The sequence below is a fragment of the Sebastes umbrosus genome, chromosome 17, assembly GCF_015220745.1.
Source record: "Sebastes umbrosus isolate fSebUmb1 chromosome 17, fSebUmb1.pri, whole genome shotgun sequence".
In the NCBI taxonomy this organism is placed as follows: domain Eukaryota; kingdom Metazoa; phylum Chordata; class Actinopteri; order Perciformes; family Sebastidae; genus Sebastes; species Sebastes umbrosus.
The window spans coordinates 1,585,757-1,606,418 of NC_051285.1; the positions used below are offsets into that span (position 1 = coordinate 1,585,757).

General features: G+C 38.2%; 2 protein-coding genes across 2 annotated transcripts; both read right to left on the minus strand.

Moving 5' to 3' along the window:
* Positions 1–569: 569 nt before the first annotated feature.
* ccdc15 (coiled-coil domain containing 15) lies at positions 570–8,714 on the minus strand. The gene is made up of 10 exons (XM_037748712.1): positions 8,490–8,714; positions 6,161–6,310; positions 5,627–5,749; positions 4,768–4,884; positions 4,533–4,658; positions 2,224–2,343; positions 2,034–2,140; positions 1,538–1,735; positions 1,180–1,328; positions 570–1,066 (listed from the first exon to the last, which is right to left on the minus strand). Exons 1-10 carry the CDS (start codon positions 8,667–8,669, stop codon positions 1,017–1,019), a joined length of 1,320 nt encoding a protein of 439 aa, XP_037604640.1. The 5' UTR covers positions 8,670–8,714; the 3' UTR covers positions 570–1,016.
* A 772-nt stretch (positions 8,715–9,486) lies between these two features.
* psmg1 (proteasome (prosome, macropain) assembly chaperone 1) lies at positions 9,487–16,124 on the minus strand. Its single transcript, XM_037748713.1, has 7 exons — positions 15,907–16,124; positions 14,421–14,524; positions 13,105–13,250; positions 11,780–11,842; positions 11,335–11,533; positions 9,762–9,892; positions 9,487–9,659 (listed from the first exon to the last, which is right to left on the minus strand). The coding sequence occupies exons 1-7, from the start codon at positions 16,023–16,025 to the stop codon at positions 9,582–9,584; spliced, it is 840 nt and encodes a 279-aa protein (XP_037604641.1). The 5' UTR covers positions 16,026–16,124; the 3' UTR covers positions 9,487–9,581.
* Positions 16,125–20,662: the final 4,538 nt, after the last annotated feature.

The window sequence follows — 20,662 nt, forward strand, 5'->3', positions numbered from 1 at the left end:
GTGGTGGAATGAAAAAAAAAATAAAAAAAGAAGGGAAAAAATAAATATATATATATATGAGTGGTGGAATGAAAAAAAAAAAGTAAAGGAAATTTTTTTTTAAAAAATAAGGAAAAAAAAAAGTATATACACAGTATATATGAGTGGTGGAATGAAAAAAAAGTAAAGGAAAAAATATATATATATATATATGAGTGGCGGAATGAAAAAAAATACTGAAAAAAAAAAAATATATATATATATATATGAGTGGTGGAAAGAAAAAAAACTAATGAAAAAAAGTAAACTTAACTTTAAAATCTTAACAGACCAACATTACACGTTACTGCAGTCTTGGAAAGGGAGGAGTTAGCGGAGGGGTACTCAGTTGGTTGCAATCTGCAACCACACCGTTAGATGTCACTAAATCCTACACACTGTACCTTTAATAAACAAAACTTTGCGCTAGGAATTGACTTCCGTTTCGTTTGGCGCAACAACAATCTGCTGCCAATCTGCTGCTTTTTTATCAACGACTACAAATAAAATACTCGGAGCACATGCAAAGCAATGACAAAATACTGCTTAAATTGTATATAAACAATTTTAATTAATCAGTCTCCAACCAGTAGACGCGTTTAAATAAAAAAATTAATGAAGTTAAAGCACAATGTCAGTAAATACAGCTGCATTTATCTTTAAATTAATGATTGATTCTTACAGTAAAAGTGAAATTTTGACCTGAAGACGACGCTAGAAGCAAAGTTCGGGATCACCAAAGTCTTTAGGATACATCATCTTGGAGTCATCAATGTCCGTACAAAATTTTGCGCCAATCCATCAGCTAGATGTTGAGATTTTGGGTCTCGTGGTGAAACTAGATGAAAAGTCTGGAATCACCAAAGTCAGTTGGATTTATCTTGTAGAAAACATGAATGTCTGGATGAGATGTCACAGAAATCCATCTGATATTTGTCGAGATATTTCAGTCCGTATAAACACGTCCCTGACAGCGAGGAGTCTGTTTCAGTTCACCTTTACTGTAACTCCAAACTCGACATGGTTGAATGTAACGCCTTGGCGTACGCTGTGGAAGAGACAAATGTTGCCGTCAGTGTTTTTAATGTTTTCATGTATCGATCCACTGAAGCTCAGCGGTGTGTGTGAGGTAGTGTGTGTGTGTGTGAGGCATTGAGGTACCTTTGGGATTGTTGTGGAAGACACAGTTGTTGGCGCAGGTGTCGGGGTGGGAGTCCCAGAAAGAGGAGGCGCAGCAGCAGAGAGGAGGAGGCTCCAGCTTCTCCTGAGACAGTCGCTCCTTCATCTGAGCTCTCAGAGCCTCAATGAACCTGCAGAGAGTTACAATCAGCCTGTTTATCAGCTTCACTAAGACACATCAGGATGCACATGTAGATGTCCCAGTTCCAGGGGGCCCATAGTTCACTTTACTGAACCATATGTGTTCATCTTCTCTGGTGTCACAAGGAGCTCACACAAAAAATAACTGATTATGAGCATTAAAGTAAAATTGGTGGCAAATGTGTCTCCATTAATTTACCTTGCAGCTACTTTCCCTTTCTCCTCTCTCTTCCTCCTCTGCAGCTGCTCAGCTCTCCCCTCCTCCTCCTCCAGCTTCAGTCGCTCCAGAATCAGCAGCTCTCTCTCCTCCAGCTTCTGTCTGACCTCCGCCAGCTGACGAACTCCCTCCAACTTCCTCTCCTCCTCCAGACGAAGCTGCTCTTTCTCTGCTTTGATCCTTCAGTGGAGACATTTGAGAGGAGACCAAGGCTTAAGATTTCACTTGTATTTTAGTCAGTCTGAATGTTACACACAGAAGCAGAGTATTGAGCCACATTTGGGCAAAATAAGGGGATATTTTCTAATACTTGTCCCCACTGTTGTGCATTATAAATGACTTAAAGCATCATAAAAACATTCAACAGCCATCTTTCAAAGCTACAGATTGTTTCTAAAGACAGGTTTCGGGTGTAGAATCACTTTAATCACACAAATAAGAGGAAGTGATGCAGGATAAAACACTGCGGTCTCGTCACCTTGCCGTCCTCTTCAGGTGTTTCCTGTTCTTTTTGTTCTCCTTCACTTGTTCTCTCTCGATGTTCATGTAGAGACGGCGGTGCATCAGGAACTGAGACTGACGCTGCTGAGAGAGAGAGAGACGTGTAACATCTGGTCTGACAGGACACGTAAAGTCAAAGCTTCGTGCACACGTCTGGTGATGTCTACCTGTCGTTTCAGCTCCTCTTGGTCAGTCAGAGGCCACAGGACCGGCGGTACTTTGAGGTCGGACTTGAAACCAGGATCAGGCTGTGATTTGTCAGATTCCCACGACACAGCTCCACTCTCCTAAAACAGAACAGAGTCAGATAACTAAATATTTGTTATATATCTTCAAGCTTGATTCTTTCTCAATACAACATGTTACAGGAGAAGTCTGGTAGATTTTTCTTATTGTCAATAAATCCCATAAAAGAACTGATTCTACTAACAAGCATCATGTGTGTCTCAAAGCCTGATATTATCTTCTTTCTCTGTGCCACAGAGCTTCACTGTTGTCCAAAATCTATTAAAAACACATCATTGAGCCACATTGTTGAACTGGAGGACTTCTTCCTTCATCACCATGAACACACACTGTAGTTTATTAGACTAAATCCTAACTGCCACAAATACTCACTAACACTAGAGCTGCAACGATTAATCGATTCGTTTATTATATCGATTGTTTTAGATTTTATTTATGTTTGTCCTTGTTTTAAAGTATCATGTGTTTTTATGAAATGTGTTTTGATATGTAGGGTATTGCTGTTCCTGTTTTAATGTATTTCATGTGTCTTTTGTCATTAAACCTGCCCAGGAGACTACAGTTGAAAATCAGCCAAAAGGCTAAAACTGGCAGATTTACAGAAATGTCTGTTAATGTGCACTGTCCCTGTAACTTTAAACTGTAAAAATAAATAAATATATAAATAAAATTAAATATTAAATTAATCGGCAACTATTTTGATAATCGATTAATCGGTTTGAGTAATTTTTTTTAAGAATAAAAAGTCTAAATTCTCTGATTCCAGCTTCTTAAATGTGAATATTTTCTGGTTTCTTTCCTCCTCTATGACAGGAAACTGAATATCTTTGAGTTGTGGACAAATCAAGACATTTGAGGACGTCATCTTGAGCTTTGGGAAACACTGATCCACATTTTTCACCATTTTCTGACATTTTATAGACCAAACAACTAATCGATTAATCAGGAAAATAATCGACTGATTAATCGAAAATGAAAATAATCGTTAGTTGCAGCGATAACTAACACATCTAACTCATAACTGAGAATCATCCCCAACAAATTTCCACCTGATTAAAAAATGCTTACTAAAAACTACAGTGTCCAGCTGTTTTAGGAAACTATTGAGCTTTTATTAAAAATGAAACTATATATTTGTGAGCTGTTTTAAAAGATTAAAATCTTCAGTAGGAACCAAAGTGCTCAGAGTAGGGAAGTTGGACAGCATTATATAGCTGTATATAAAGCTGTATATTTTAATTACACTGTACCTGTAAAAGCCCAATTAGGGACAAGAGTATATGCTAGCTATAAACTCTCAGTGCAGCACATCACTATGTCACATTGCATCGTCCCTATCAAATAAAATAAATTCAAATTCAGATCTGCCAACCCTTGCAACGTAGGCAGACATAATAGATTTAATTGTGTAAGTATTCACCCTCTTTACATTCTTAACTAATCTCCATCAGAGTTAGGGTGTAGATAAATGAAACCAGCATAAACTGCACTGTTTACTGTTGTTCCTTATTAGTATCCTGGACATGTAGTGATTCATAAGGCGTTAGTTATAGGAATATATTACCATTGACCTTGTACACTTCCATTATGTCATCAGTCATGTGGTGAAGTGAAACATCACAACTTATACTGTAAACTCTAGTAAAATGGAACATGTCCCAGTTTTGCACATATAATTACACTAAACACTCATTTCTCACCTGGAGAGGAAGGACTCATCTTCCTCTGAGCTGGGACTCTGATCTGATGAGCTTTTATGATCTGATGAGACCAAAGTTAATTATTTGGCTATACTAAATGTTATGCTTGGCATAAACAGAGCTTTCAGCTTTTGAGGCGTTCCCTAACTCTTAGTTTGTCAGGCTTCAAAGAATGACTTTGGGCGAGTAGATTTCTGACCCACGTCACCAAAGTCATTTTTTTTCTTACCCTAATACTAATTGTTTTATTTATTAATGGTTATAAAATAATAACAAAGACTGAAGTTAATTGTCATGGGTATATATATAAATGTTGTTTGCATGAGTTCAGACTGGATTTTCTGTTCATATCCGAGTAATTTATAGTTATTCGTTACATCCCTACTTGACACACAGTGCACCTGCAATGAAATGACTGTTATCTGTACCAGTGTTGGCTGAGACGACTGATGGAAATAACTGTTTATAGGATATTGGTAAATGCCTACATATCATTTATCCTAGATGAGTTTACAAAAAACCTCATTAACCTTCTGCTGAACGAGAGGACATTCATGTTGACTGGTGAAGAGATGATCACCCCCCTCTTCCTCCTCCTCTTCTTCTTCTTCCTCTTCCTCCTCCTGCTCTCCTCTCAGCAAGTGAGTTCCAGTTTTCTGTTGGGTGCAGAGGAAAATGTGTCTTATGTGCAACAACATACACACTCTTAAGTATAGAAACAATATGTCTTTAAAAGAGGAACAAGTGTGTGACAGAGACGCTCACATGTCTCGTTGGAGAAACGTTCCATTCGCCTCCGGGAAGGTCTGACGTCATTTCCCCATGCGGGCTCATCCGACAGGCGGCCAGTCTGAGTCTGACCTGCCTCATTCCTCCTTTAGACTGGAAAAACAACGTGGAAATAAATAATCCTGCAGATTAATCACTGTCACATTATTCTATCACTCACTCAAGGAAACAATGCAGTCATCCTGACTACCAAAAACAACACACACTTCACACCGTATTGAAGAAAATAAAACCACATTACATACACATGCACATTACAAAGGGATGATAGAAGATAGAAGACTGTCGGGGCGGACTTTGATCCTCCACAGTAAATATAAGAACCTGACAAATACTGGGTTTGTGAGGCCAATATTGATATTGAAAGTTCAAAATATCTGATAACAATAAATCAGCCAATTTGGTTGTTAAGGAACAAGATACTGTATGTGCTGAGGATGACATTTTACAGTTGAAGTGCTCACTAGTGCTCTCTGGTGGACAAACTATGTAATGGACACTATGGTTGCGTCCAAAATCGCATATTATGCACTACATACTCAATGTGTACTATCGTTCAACATACTTTTGTCTGAATAAACAGTAGTGTGTATCTTTTTGGACGCACTGAGCAGTAATTTACGCCCTCACTTCCTGAGATTCTCCTTACTGGGTTGAGATGTGTAACCATGGTAACCCGTGTCAACATTGTGTGTTTATGTCGGAAACCAATTAGTTACAATTAAAATCAGTGAAACATGCAGTTTTCTGAAAGGGCAAACATCAAACCAGTTATCAAAACATAAGAATACTAGATTGGTTAGATTAATTATTTAATAATATCAGACCATCTCACCTCCAGCGAGCTCCTCTGATGTGCAGCAGTACCTCCTGCAGACTTCAGCCTCTCACCAGCAGACACATGCTGGGTCCAGACCCGCTGCTGCTGTTGAGGGATTCTCCCGTCAGGTTTCACCTCCTGGACGTTAACACACAGATTTACAATGAGGAGGTCAAACAACCGGAGGGCTCAGCCATGCTTCATCTTCACCATGTAGTGCCAAAACAAGTAGTCAAATAATTGATTGAACACAATTATTTTTAAGTGAGGATTTTCTCCTCTTTCCTGTTCTCTTTACGTTTTAGAAAGTTGGTTGGATGAAGCAATTCAAAGAAATGTGAAATAGGAATGGGCATTTTCACGATTTTCTAACACTTTAAAGACTAAATGTTCAATCAATTTATCTAAAAAAATAACAGAAATTCAATGTTGAAAATACTCAAATGTGTGTGAAAACAAAGTAAGTGAGCTCTCTCCCCTCATTGATTATTTGGAGTTAATACTGCCTCATTAATACTTCACTGTCAGTCACAATAATGTTGTCTTTACCATGGAGTCTGTCTGAGGCTGCCGTCTCTTCTTGCTGACTTGAGCTTGCTGCGCCACACGGTGGCGTACTTCATCTTGAAATCGTCGAAGGCTCTCTTCAGTCTCCCTCCTCTTCTCTGCCTGGATCTCCTCGGTTAGTAAAGCCAGAGCCTAAAACAAGACATGGGGAGATTACTTTAGGAAAAAACGCAGGCTCTCAATTCATGTGACTTTGCTGTAGGAGCCCTCACAATTAGAGCTGCAACAATCAGTTGATTAATCAATCAGGCGATTGACAGAAATCGAATCAGCAACTATTAAGCTTCAGCTTCTAAAATGTGAATATTGATGATTTTCTCATCTTCTATGATATCAAACTTAATATATTTGGGGTTTGGACTGTTAGTCTGACAAAGTCAACAATATGAATATGTTAAATTGGGCTTTTGGAAATTGTGATTTGCATTTTGGAATATTTTTTAACAGTTTTGGGACCAAATTAAATAATGAATCAATAATAAAAATAATCGTCAGTTGAGTTTTTGATTTTTATAACATTTTTATTAACTGAGAGTTAGACCCAGTTAGTTAGTTATCAAGACTGATTATTTATATTATTTTTATATATATTTTATTTATAAATTTATAATTATATTTTTCAATATTTATATTTTCATTTTATATTCTATATATATTATTTATATATTTTGTATTATTCTTTTATATTTTGTAATGTTTATTTTCTTTAAAATTATCTTTTTTTAATGAGTCTTTTTATTGCAGCAGACATTACAGTACTCAAGTTAAAAAAAAATTAAGTATATGTACAAAAACACCCCAAAAGATATACATACATTATTGCATCACTAATTAAATATATTCTGCATAAGTAGTGCTGACTAGCAGAGGATTTTTACACTGTAATATTGCAAGTAGTGGAAGAAGTACTCAGATCTGATACATTCGTAAAAGTAGTAATACCATAGACTTAAAATACTCAGTTACAAGTAAAAGTCCTGCATTCAAAAAGTAAGTACAAAAGTATTGGCATCAAAATATACTTAAAGTACTCATTATGCAGAATGGCCCATTTCATAATAATATATATCACTGGATAATAATTAGTGATGTATTAATGTGTCCATCACTACAACTGCTTTATATACTGCTGTGTAGCTTAACCTATAGTAATACAACACAATTTATTAGTTAATTTATATTATAGTGGAGTAGAAGTTTAAGTAGCATAATATATAAATACTAGTATAAGTACTAGTACCTCAAAGCTGTACTTAACCTCCTTGAGTAAATGTAGTTAATGTTCTACCACTGGTTAATATTAATTTTAGTTAAATTAATCACTTTTATGAACCTGCAGGTTAAAACAAATATGAAGTTTATGTACAAAAACACCCCAAAAAGAGATATATACATTATTGCATCACTAATTAAATACATTCTGCATAAGTAGTGCTTCTTACTTTTGGTGCTTTAAGCATATTTTGATGCTGACACTTGCTTATAATTTTGATTGCAGGACCAGTATTGCCAGTAGTGGAAGAAGTTAAAATACTAAGTTACAAATAAAGGTCCTGCATTCAAAAAGTAAGTAAAAGTACAAAAGTATTACCTTCAAAATATACTTAAAGTTAAAGTACTCATTATGCAGAATGGCTAATTTCAGAATAATATACTGTATACACTCTCAATATTTGCACTATCTGTTTATATCATGTTTATTTTTGTTTAAAGCTTATTTTGTAAATTGTACATTTTTATTCTTATTTTATCTAACGTTTTATCTATTCTTTTGTTATTATACTGTTTAACTTGCACCAACAAAGCCAAGGAAAATTCCTAGTGTATACCTCTTACACCTGGCAATAAACACCTTTCTGATTCTGATTCTGATTATATCACTTGATTATAATTAGTGATGTATTAATGTGTCCATCACTACAACTGCTTTATATACTGCTGTGTAGCTTAACCTATAGTAATACAACACAATTTATTAGTTAATTTATATTATAGTGGAGTAGAAGTTTAAGTAGCATAATATATAAATACTCAAGTAAAGTACTCTCAAAGCTGTACTTAACCTACTTGAGTAAATGTAGTTCATGTTCTACCACTGGTTAACATTAGTTAAATGAATCACTGTTATGAACCTGCAGGCTGACACGTGATCACCACTAACGGTCTCTATGGTTGCCTAGCAACAGTTAGCTCCACAGTTAGCTTAGCTCATTAGCTCATCTGACACGTGATCACCACTAACGGTCTCTACAGTTGCCTAGCAACAGTTAGCTCAGCTCATTAGCTCATTAGCATTAGACAGCTAACTGACCGTCGGGTTCTCGGTGAGCTCCTCTCCGTCCTCCAGCCAGACTCCCACCGACACCACCACCGGGTTCCTCTCCGCCAGGACCTTACTGGCTCCTCTGGGTGCTGCTGGAGGCTCCGTCCTCCGGCTGAGTGGAGCTCTACAGCCGCAGCTCCTCCACGGTATGACCCGGCCGGTAGCCATCACTGTTACTCACTGTTTGAGTTTCGCTCACTTCAGCTCAACTTCCGGTGTTTAACAAAGAGCTCTCTGACGCATTACCGCCCCCTTCAGGTCAGGAGGACACACTGTGTAAACTCATTATAAAATAGGAAGAAAGGGAGATAAATCAACTAAAATCATACTATTTATTTATTTTATATATTTATTAAATATTGCAGGTGGTGTTAGGTTTCAATAATTTTTTTTTTTATTATTATTATTTATTATTACATATAATTATTTGAAATTTGCAGTGTACAGCAGCAAAGGGGATAGTGCAAAAAACTAGATGCATCAGCTAACACATTAAAAAAAGAGCTAAACAAAGTGTAACAAAACTATTTAAATAAAAGTGATAACTTTACGAGAAAAAAAGTCGTGATATTAGAAAATAAAGTCATAATATTATGAGAAAAAAATCAGAAGTTTACGAGAAAAAAGTTGTAATATTACGAGAATAAAGTCATAACTTTACGAGAAAAAAAAGAAAATAACACATAAAATTACTATTTGTTCTCGAAATCTCTTGATTTTTTTTTTTCTCAATGTGGTCCTAATACTCCGTCGTACCGTCTTACCATAGACCTACAACAATGATAAATAAAAACTAAAATGTAAACATAAAACAGTTATTCATTTCCACTCATTTTTTAATAAATCCACAGGGAGCCACTGGAGAGGAGCTAAAGAGACGCATGTGGCTCTGGAGCCGCAGCTTTCAGACCTCTGAACTAATGGGACCTCTTATTGATGGATGAACAACAATATAAATTAAGAAAATCATTAAACTGCTGATGTCTTTCTTTACTTAATTTCTTTATTTAAAAAATGACAGTATTTTACCACAGGAAAATAGAATTAAATTGCACTGCACGGTGTGCAACACGGCCAATTTCAGATATACAGATTACTCTGAATGTTGGTGGTTCTGACAAACTTGCGGAGGACGTCTGTGCTGGGAGACGGGTCCAACTGAGGAGAGACAGACAAAGAAATGTTTTTAAAAAATGGAGGAGAACAGGGAAACACTTTTTACTCTGACCTTTCGAACATGTAAAAAGAAAAGTAGCTCACCTGTATGGTCTTGCCGAGCTTGGTTATTGCAGGCTTGAAGGTCTCCATGGTGACCGAGTCGGGGCCGGTGACATCGCTGTAACACTGGTAAACAACGGTGGCGATGCGGTGGACCTCGCAGTGGTTCAGCACTGATAGAAACGGCAACCAGAGAAGAAGAAGAATGAAACCATGTGGACAGTTTGACTTGAGGTCCTCACAGCATTACAGACTCTTCATCCTGACGATGCGTCTCTTTGTTTGGACTTTTAGTGTCTTTAAGTGCACTATAGCACCCAAATGACCAAATCAGGATGAGAAACTATGTGAGCGGAGTTGAGTGCAGAGGAGCACTAATGGCGCTACAATTCATTCAGTTGGCAGAGGCTTCTGTCCAAAGCGACTCACAGTTTTCCCTCCACGTACACACACACACACAGGAGTAATTTAGGATTCAGCGTCTCGCTCAAGGACATTTGAGAAAAGTAAAGACTCAAACTTGGCTACAGCTGGATTTAAAAGTCCACTCAAGGGGTTAATAAGAGTCACACATATCATGCTTTAGTGTTAACTCTCTTTCATTTACATCCAGGTAACATTACTGCCGTGCAATTTGCAGCGCTTTGGTTCATTAATTCATAGGAGGCGGTGATCACAGTGAGAAGATCTGCTGTTTAATGTCTTTGCTACAGTCGATGTGCGTTACTGAAAAGAAGAAGAAGAACTACTGAGTCTGTCAAGAATCTTTACCGGTATCAGAGACTTGAAGGAGGAATCACAGCTCTTAAGGTCTCCACATGGTGTCTGGGACTTTTACTAGTTTAAGTTGGAAAGGAGGCAATTCTGCATAGAAATAATGAGGTCGGGAAATTTTATATCATACTCGTGATGACGTCATTCTCGAGCCCTGAACCCGGGTACCTGCAGTATTGTAGAAAAACGAATTTTGGCATTGACTTGGTACCCAAGTATCGGTTCTCGTGACATCCCTTGTTGTTTGTTTTGTGTTTAAAATGTTTAACATTTAGCAAGTGGTGCCTAACTGCACAATTTATGAACTTATTCATTTATAGAATCAGCAGCACTCCGATTTACCACGCCATAGCTGACACCAAAATGCCTCTTTATAAATTTAAAAGAAAGGTCGACGTGGAGCACAGAGAGTCTCAAGAGACGTGGACAGATGATTCTTTTTTTTCATGGGTTTAATGTGAATGTCTCCCGTTTCATCTGCGAGAAGAAAGCTGCCCTTCTCCAAATCTCAAGAGGCTAAAAGAAGGAAAGCACAGTTAGCAGCCGTGTCCTCCAAAGTGTTCTTTTTTACCAGCAGAAAACGTTCTTCTGAAACCGCTTGGAAGCGCTTTGGAGACGCAGCTCCAGAGATGCAGCTCCAGAGATGCTTTGGTTGCTATGATACGGAATAGCCGCCGGAAATAAACATATTGGCACAAGGTAGATTACTTACTACTTTATGCAGCTTTGAAGTATCTATAGATTTTTTTTGGGTGTGTTTGCAAATGTGAGAGAGGACAAGGTAATGCAAGGTTGAGACACAAGAATTAGAGAAACTCAAAGAGTGATAAACTAGTAGTACCTGCAGCTGGAAGTCCAGTAACTATGTTGGGCTGCTCCAGTGACGTGCAGATGGGCTGACCACTGAAAGCAGCGGTGTGGAGAGAGCGCAGGAAGGGAACGGAGCTGCTGCACAGATAGTTGGCCGTCTTGTACTCAGCCACGGGACTCTCTGACAGCACCGTCACATTCAGCTGTCTGAGCTGCAGGCAGTCAAAAACCTACCAGAGAGAGACGGAGAAACACACCGTCACACCAACACTACATCACAGTCCTTTACCAACAGACTTTGAGCTGATATATTCCAGTACAGTCCTCCTCTTTCTACACTGTTGTGCTTCATGAATGTAAGAAAACATGGTTGTAAATCTGCTATTTGTTTGAGACAGCTGCCCTAACATTCCTCTGCATAACAACATCATTTAATCACAGTATCATCCAGCTGATTTTTTGCCATATAAACGCACCTTTTCTGTCCACTGAAAGAGCTGGTCTTCTGCAATGTAGCACGTCGCTTGGCACATCAAAACCTTCAGGGAAAGAAATAAGAGATATTTTATGCAACAGTGAAACATACAAGTGTAACTCAAAGACAGAACGGACTGATTATACTGATGGAAGCAAAAATGCCAGAAAAATATTTACAAAAACACACTATCCAACCTATAGACGCACTTAAATCATGGTTAAATCTTAAGGTTGTGATAACAGGAATGTATGAATTAACGGGTGACTGCTGCAGTATCTGCCGTCCACAGCTGCTTCATACTGTATGAAAGTCTTCTTCTCCTCCTGCTCATTAATCCCCCGCAGCCGTCTGGAAATGTGTGATAAATCTGACGCTTCACACGCGGGCCCGTTCACCACGTTTATCTTGATTAAAATCACGTGCCAACGACACCAGACTGATAGAAAACAACCACACACACCTCTACGCACATCAGAGGCTGGGCGGGTATAACTCTGCGTTCTGACAGATTATGGAAGAGACGCCGGATTACCGCTAACAGCTCATTAATCCTCGCATACTTCCCAACTTCTGTATGCTGAAGTCGGGTTTCATGTTTTATTCTTGGGATGCATTAACACTGCCGATCAGTTACGATATGACGTGAGATACAGTAGAATTGAGGCTGTTGGATTCATGCAGTTATATAAACGACTTCAACAGACTATTTATTGTTTCTATGATCTGCATTCCTTATAGTTCTCCAATTTATTTCCTTTAATATGTCTCCTGTTTGTAAAAAATCTGTCTGGAGCAGCAAAACATTTGATCATTGTGATGAAGGTAACACAGTTTATAGTCTAAGTATATAGTATATAAGTCTAATGCAGTGAGGGCCAAAGAGACAATGTGCTACGGAGTATTAGGGCCACATTGAGGGAAAAAACATCTGAGATTTACAGAATAAAATCATAACTTTACGAGAAAAAAAGAAAATAACACGTAAAATTACTACTTTATAATATTATGACTTTATTCTCGAAATCTCAGATTTATATTTTCCTCAATGTGGCCCTAATACTCCGTCGTACCGTCGTACCATAGACCTACAACAATGATAAATAAAAATGAAAATGTAAACTAAAAACAGTTATTCATTTCCATTTTTAAAAATCCACAGGGAGCCACTGGAGAGGAGCTGAAGAGACGCAGGTCACAGACCCCTGGACGAGGCAATGTGCTCTTAATATGCAAGAAATGAAACAAGATAACAAACACTGAAGTGCTTTCTGTGACGTTAATCACGTAGCTCACACATGCTGTTTGGCTCAGTGTGTCACTCACCGATGGGTTGTCCTTATGCCTGTAGAAAACGCACGCCGACTCCTCGCTGGTTATCCCCGTTACGGCCCGGCTCCTCTCGTTCCACACCGCTGCGTGTCCCACTGTGTCCCAGTTTTCAGAGGTGAGGACGTACACCGACAGAAACCCTGTGAAGACAAATCCACTCAGGATTCAACAACAGCTCACATGGGACAGGAGTTCTTCTATTTTCATACTTTAACCTACTTATTTGACATGTATTTATATTTTGACATATACATATGCAGGGTTTGGAAGCGTAGGCTATATTAACTGGTACGGAATTAATTAACTTTTTAACGACAGGATCATGGATACACATTGACTTGATTAATTCATTATAATGTGAACACCCACAAGGTTTTCTGCTGCGTTGTATTGCCTATTGTAAGAGAGAGCGTTCCTATTGGCTGTGCTCCGGTCATGTGACCAGAACTTGGCGTTCCTTCACCAGATTTCACAATGTCGGCAAACGTTCTCATTTTACAGCTAAACGGTGCACTACAAGATGATTCTGAGAACATCTGAGGAGAGAAATAGGCATTAACGTAACAGAATATTGATTCATATTTGATCAGTGCTGCCTAGTTTGACCGTTTGGTCGGAGTTCAGAGTGATTGACAGCCGGCTCTCATAGACGGCAGCTGGACAGCAGACCTCAGATCAGCTCTTACTGCTTGTTTTCCTCCGGTCTGTGAAATCTTGCAGATGCCGTTAGGAGCACCGGAGGACACAGAGGAACATGATTGTTTCAGGTTACCTGTTTCATGTACTACTGTCACGATATAGCGATCGTTTTATAAAAATAACTTTTTCTTATCATATTTGCTCCAATCTCGCCTACTGATGCTTTAAGCAGCAGATTTATCGGTAATGAAAGTAATCAGTAGTTCTGTTATAAAAGGCAAACTGAATGGATTGGAGCCATCATCAGTTTTAATAATCATAAGACCCAACAGTGCATAACAAAAGCTGTAAAGTTGCTTTTATTCATATTAATTGCTTCTGCGGGTGAAGAAAAGTGTGCAAGATTATTATGTTGAACAAATTGAGTTAATTACCATCCAAATTATTTGCTCAATACCGAGCTTATTATCTTTAAAAGCATGTAAATATGAAAACGTTCCTGGAAACCTGTGTTATTGCAGAGCTAACATCGCTGGATTACTCTATGATTATGATCCACAGTCCTCTCAGGGGTCATTAAAGTTTCATCTGATCGGTAATAATATTTGGTGTGTGCCGTTAGAAGGACTCATTACAGGTAATGTAGCATACAGCTGCTGGCAGCCACTTACTGGCAGCGTTGTGTCCCACGGCGAGGATGAAGTCTGAACACTGCAGCTTGTTTCCAGACTTCAGCGACTCGGAGACTTCGGGGCTCCAGTTCAGATGAACCTCCCTGATGAATAAGTGATGTGGGTTAGAGAGAGGGAGGAACAGTTGTGGAAAACACTGTGCAACTAAATATTTAAAGATGTTTTATTGGACTCCAAAGGGGAAGCAGGTCCCTGCAAGTAACCACCATTACATCCTTAAATCTAGTATGTCCACACGGTGTGTGTTGTTGTATGTATGAGCTGCATACGGAGAGGCTTCGCTGTAAGAATGACAAAAGAGACGGGAACAACTGGGGCGGATGGATGGGAGGTAAGGGTGGGGGGGAACTGGGATGTTTAACTACATACACTTTATTGTGTTTTTACTTGTTGAATTGTGCAGTAATGTAAAACCCAATAAAAAGACAAAATAGATAAAAGATAGAAATAAAGAAGGGGTGTTATTGAAAATCTGGCAACCCCTCTTTGAAAGATGTGTCTGCATCGTTGACAACGTATATATATATATATATATATATACAGTATATATAATATATATATATATATCATAAATATATATATTTATTTATGATATAAATATATATATTTATTTATGATATATATATTTATATCATAAATAAATATATATATATATTTATTATATATATATAATATATATATATATATTATATACTATGTAGTAAATATATATTTATATAATAAATATATATATACACATACATATATACAGTATATATAATAAATATATGTATATATATATATATATATATATATATATATATATATATATATAGTGTGTTTTACTACAATTGGTGTTATGTTTTTTTTATTATATCATTATCATATAATATATTAGTTTGGTCTTTCTTGTTTATTTTCTTCATGCCTTTTTCTTATTTATTTTTTTTCTATTTTTCCCAAATAAGACTGCCAGTGTATTATTATTATTTATTTAATTTTTTTGTGAATATGAGAATATTGTAGGTGTTTTATTATTTCATGTGTCTGGTGTGTGTTTCTAATTTCAGTGTCAGTACTGCCTTAAGTCTTATAACTATTAGTGTTATACTGGTTATTTCCTTTATTGTCGGGGGTGGGAGGGAAAAATGGATGAAAAATAGAAGACTACTTATTTGCTCTGTAATTGATATGCCTTGCAATGTTCTTCCAATTAATAATAAATAAACAAATAAGACATTTTAATCCTGTTATGTCCTCTTTGTACACAGAAAATAAATAATTTAAAATAGTAAAAGCATGACGTTAGTTAGCTACATTATAGTGTGTTATACCAGTGTGTTATGCTCATGTAATTGATTGTTTACATGCTTATTATTAATGTTAAAAGGGAGGATGTGTTGAAGTGTTTCTGTAATGACATGTGTCATGTTAGCTTTAGCTACTTAGCTTCCTGACTTCCGGTCTCCGTGCTAACTTTATTTACCTCTTCTTCTCCAGTTCTCTGCGGATTTCTTCATCTTCCTCGTTTTCATCGAGCTCCTCTTCATCTTCCTCCACGGCCCGAGAATACACCGACAACACTTCACCGAAAAACGTCGCCATAATCACCAAGTTTACCAGATTACCAGAGAGAAAGAGAAAGTTGTGCTAACGGTTGTTTCAGATCTGCAGCCATGACGCACTTCCGCCGGCAGCAACACACCCTTCAAAATAAAAGCCCTCAAAAACCCTGTATCTTTCAGAATAAAAACATAATTTCAGACAAACTAAAATCAAGATACATCAGAGAAGGAATTACTTAAAATAAATAAATAAATAAATAATAAATAAATAAATAACAAAAAGAAAAATGTTACAACACATTTAACTATATAAATAAATTATGCAAATATCAAATATTTGTGCATTATATGTTCAAAATTAAGTTAAATAATGCAACTATGAAATCCTAATATTACGAGAATAAAGTCATAACTTTACGAGAAAAAAGTCGTAATATTACGAGAATAAAGTCATAACATTTTACGAGAAAAAGTCATAATATTACGAGAATAAAGTCATAACTTTACGAGAAATAAAGTCGTAATATTACGAGAATAAAGTCATAACTTTACGAGAAAAAAAGTAGTAATATTACGAGAAAAAAGTCATAACTTTACGAGAAAAAAGTCGTAATATTACGAGAATAAAGTCATAACATTTTACGAGAAAAAGTCATAATATTACGAGAATAAAGTCATAACTTTACGAGAAATAAAGTCGTAATATTACGAGAAAAAAGTCGTAATATTACGAGAATAAAGTCATAACTTTACGAGAAATAAAGTCGTAATATTACGAGAATAAAGTCATAACATTTTACGAGAAAAAGTCATAATATTACGAGAATAAAGTCATAACTTTACGAGAAATAAAGTCGTAATATTACGAGAAAAAAATCGTAATATTACGAGAATAAAGTCATAACTTTACGGGAAAAAAAGAAAATAACACGTAAAATTACTACTGTATAATATTCTGACTTTATTCTCGTAATATTATGACTTTTTCTCGTAAAATGTTATGACTTTATTCTCGAAATCTCCGAATTTTTTTTTTCCCTCAATGTGGTCCTGATACTCCGTCGTACCGTCGTACCATAGACCTACAACAATGATAAATAAAATGAAAATGTAAACAAAAGAACAGTTATTCATTTCCATTAATTTGTTTTTTATAAATCCACAGGGAGCCGCTGGAGAGGAGCTGAAGAGCCGCAGGTTGCTGACCCCTGTCCTAGAGGTCACCACAGGTCATTATATACAGTGAGGTCAATGAAATGTCTCCTATGGGGACTATAACATCATCACACATGAATCCAGTTTTATACAAATTCTAACAAATAAGATCAGACTAAATATTTCAAATGCAGCTCAGAGCGGCTAAAACAAACAAACACACCGTCCACGCATACGGAGACGTTCTGTACAACACCAGTCGCCCCCCACACAATCCCAGTGGGGAGCTCAAAGCCCGGCGGCTGCATGCATGAGTATACTGTGTACTTCTGCCTGAGCTGCTCACTTAAATCAATGAATCATTTAAAAGTCTGTGTGTGTCTCCTGTGGATTCACATGCAGTGTGTGGTTATACAGAACAATGCATATAGGGGGCTTGGATATGACTAACAATTAGCGTAGGAACACTTGATGTGTGCTATTTTTGGGGCCTTTGGGCCAATTAAGGGTAAACTTGACAGACCACGTGTGTTCTCCAGCAGCTTCTTAGGGGTGATACATAATTAACAGGAGGAGGAGGAGGAGGAGAACATAACTCTTAAAGGATGCTGGCAGATCGTTGAGTTGTAGAGCTTGCTGGATGGAAAACATAAGCCAAGTCATGTTAGGGAGAACTGGCCTCAAGTTGACTGCGGAACATCCATCCTCTCTATTGTGTTGTATAATTCATTTCCCTGTAAGCTGTGCCGCCGGGAGATGAGGGACAAACAGAAATGTGATGACATCAGCACGGCCATAAAAATGCTTCATTGTCACCAGAAAAAAAAAGAAGACAAATTGGATGGCAGGGCGAAGCCTGGAGTAGAATAGAGAGTATTACTATATAGAGAGAGAGGCCATAGAGAAGGTTTCCTGTCACTACGCGGAGCAACATGCTAGGAGGACGCTTCAGGCTGCTGTTAATATAACTGATAGTGGTGATGGAGGAGGAAGAGGAGGAGGAGGAGGAGTGGGAGGGATGTTCAGCAGCTTAACAAACCCTCCAGGCTCAAGACAACAAGCGAGGAATGACAACAACAGGACAAACTGGGAATGTCACAATATCATAGACTATTAAAACGGGGGACAGGAAACAGACGGAGTGAGGAGCATCGGATCCGTCCTATTGGACACACACTGCCACGCCATGCTGCTGGTTGGCAGAGACATGCTCATACATTTTAATGGGAAGTGGGAACTATTAAACCCCCCTGCACAAATTAAGTAATTCACGGGCACACGTTCAGAATCAGAATCAGGTTTATTGCCAAGTAAGTTTTCACATACAAGGTGTTTTGGTGCATAACAATAGTCAATACTAGGGCTGAACGATTTAGAAAAAATATCAAATTGAGATTATTTTGACTGATATTGCATTTATTACTCTGTTGTGTTTTTTATTTATATGATGTTGTAATTTTGAGCAAATTTTTTTCCTACTTTTATCGTCAATTTCTCTATTTTATTTGTTATTATTATTTGTGACTGTTTCAAGAACTTGTTTTTATATTTTATCTTCTCCCACTATGCCAACACATAACTACTAATGCAATGATACACACAGTACATGGAGAATTGACATTAACGCTGCTACTTAAGAGGACGATATCAACTGAAGATCGGCATGAACGGGAGCTCGCAATAGAAATAGCAGAACAGAAGAAGCAGACGAGCAATAACACCAACGATATGATGCTTATTATTTTGATTTCTATGGTTCTTATTCGTCCAACGAGGGCGAAGAGACACGTCCCTGACGTGGTCTCGAGATGAGGACTCTTAACTATACTCATGACTAGGGATGCACTGATAACACCTTTTTTCAGATCGAGTACAAGTTCTTACATTTGGGTACTCGCCGATACCGAGTACCGATACGAGTACTTCTCTGTGCCAAAGGACCCTCGTTAACAGCCAGCTGGAGGGTGTGAGCGACACACGGCAGGCTGGGGAGTCCCGCATACGAGACGGTGCGCCGCGACCGGCTCAAGGTCGGCTAAGAAAGGCTCGGGGCAGAGGTGGCTCGCGGCCGCAGCTTTACAGCGCTCCCCGCACCGTGACGGGGAGTAAAGTGTAAAGTGGTATCGGTGCTGTCTTACGAGTACGAGTACATGAGCACAGTATCTGACCCGATACCCGATACCCGATACCCGATACTGGTATCGGTATCGGTGCATCCCTACTCGTGACCTCCCCGTGACATTTCCACCTATGCCCAAATCTTTGTAAACAGAATATCTAACTGCTCCCTCATTGGTTAATCTTCTCAGTCTTAGACCAGTTCTGTTGTGCCGTACAGAGGACAAGGTTTATAGTTTTAGTCCACTAAAGCCTCGAGGCTGCAACATATACCTTCGATATGTAGATGCATGAAAACTGGAGGGGTCATTTAGAGATATGCTACATGAGACCTTTGAATCATTCCACCATTTATTTCTATATTTACAGCTGTCACAAGGGGACGGAGCCTTTCGCACACACTCATCTACCCATGATGCACTGATTCCATCAGACCACCTACTCACACACTCACACTCGTCGGGGTAATTTAAAGTGTTCGCTGCGGCTGTGTCTGTGGACCGTGGGAGGGAAAAGTGAAAGCGCCTGGAGGATTTCCCACGCATGCATGCAGACACACGGAGAGAGAAACATGCAAACCCACCACACACACACCGAGAGGACCGCGGTTGCTTAGGAACCGAGTTGTTCATCATCAACTGGGAGGGGGGTGTGATCACTTCTGAGCAAAGTGTGGGTTTAATCATGTGAACTTGTGTGTCGACGCTATAGCAGGATGATCATAGTGCCTGGAGGTGGGTGGGAGAGGTGAGCTGCTACTGATGATGATGATGATGATGATGATGATGTACCATCCACCGACTGAAGAAGAGATCGATAGAACGACGTCAGTCAACAAACAAGGATGTTTATACAAGTTTGAGGTCTTATTATATATATATATATATATATATATTTAAACACACTGAATGTTTTTCAGTAGAAAACAGTGTTGAAATTCACCCTTTAATGGTAAAGACAGTATTCAACCTTTTACAGAAACTGTACAGTCTGATTATGTCATCATGATAAATATAATATTTAAAAGGGTTCATAAATGTCTTGTTAACTTCGACACCTGTGGCCGTTAAGTCAACGAAAGTCAGCGTCCTGTTGCTCGCGCTTGTGCTCGCTCTACATAGACATGAACGAGCATCAGTCAAAACAGTGAGAAGACACACGTCAGCTAAAAGCACAATATCACTCTATATTTCAGCTGCTTGGCAGTAATGTTAGCTGACCAGACCAAGGTCTCTCCATGAATCAATGCTGATCCTAGTGTTGGCTTTTCCCGCCTCAGCCTCCCGACCGCGGCCGGAGGGAACGGGGGGAGACGCCGGAGTTTTGGTCGGAGACGATAACGTTTCTCTCTGAGGAGCCCCGTCACTTCACAAGACACGGGAAACCTCTGTTGTTCTGGAGGAG

Coding starts and splice junctions, on each gene's coding strand:
- ccdc15 (XM_037748712.1), bottom strand. CDS start 8,669: ATGGCTACCGGCCGGGTCATACCGTGGAGGAGCTGCGGCTGTAGAGCT. Junction 2,141..2,223: donor AAGAGGAGCTGAAACGACAG/GTAGACATCACC, acceptor TCTCTCTCTCAG/CAGCGTCAGTCTCAGTTCCT. Junction 1,329..1,537: donor AAAGGGAAAGTAGCTGCAAG/GTAAATTAATGG, acceptor AACTCTCTGCAG/GTTCATTGAGGCTCTGAGAG.
- psmg1 (XM_037748713.1), bottom strand. CDS start 16,025: ATGGCGACGTTTTTCGGTGAAGTGTTGTCGGTGTATTCTCGGGCCGTG. Junction 11,843..13,104: donor GGCATAAGGACAACCCATCG/GTGAGTGACACA, acceptor CTTTCCCTGAAG/GTTTTGATGTGCCAAGCGAC. Junction 9,660..9,761: donor AGCTCGGCAAGACCATACAG/GTGAGCTACTTT, acceptor GTCTCTCCTCAG/TTGGACCCGTCTCCCAGCAC.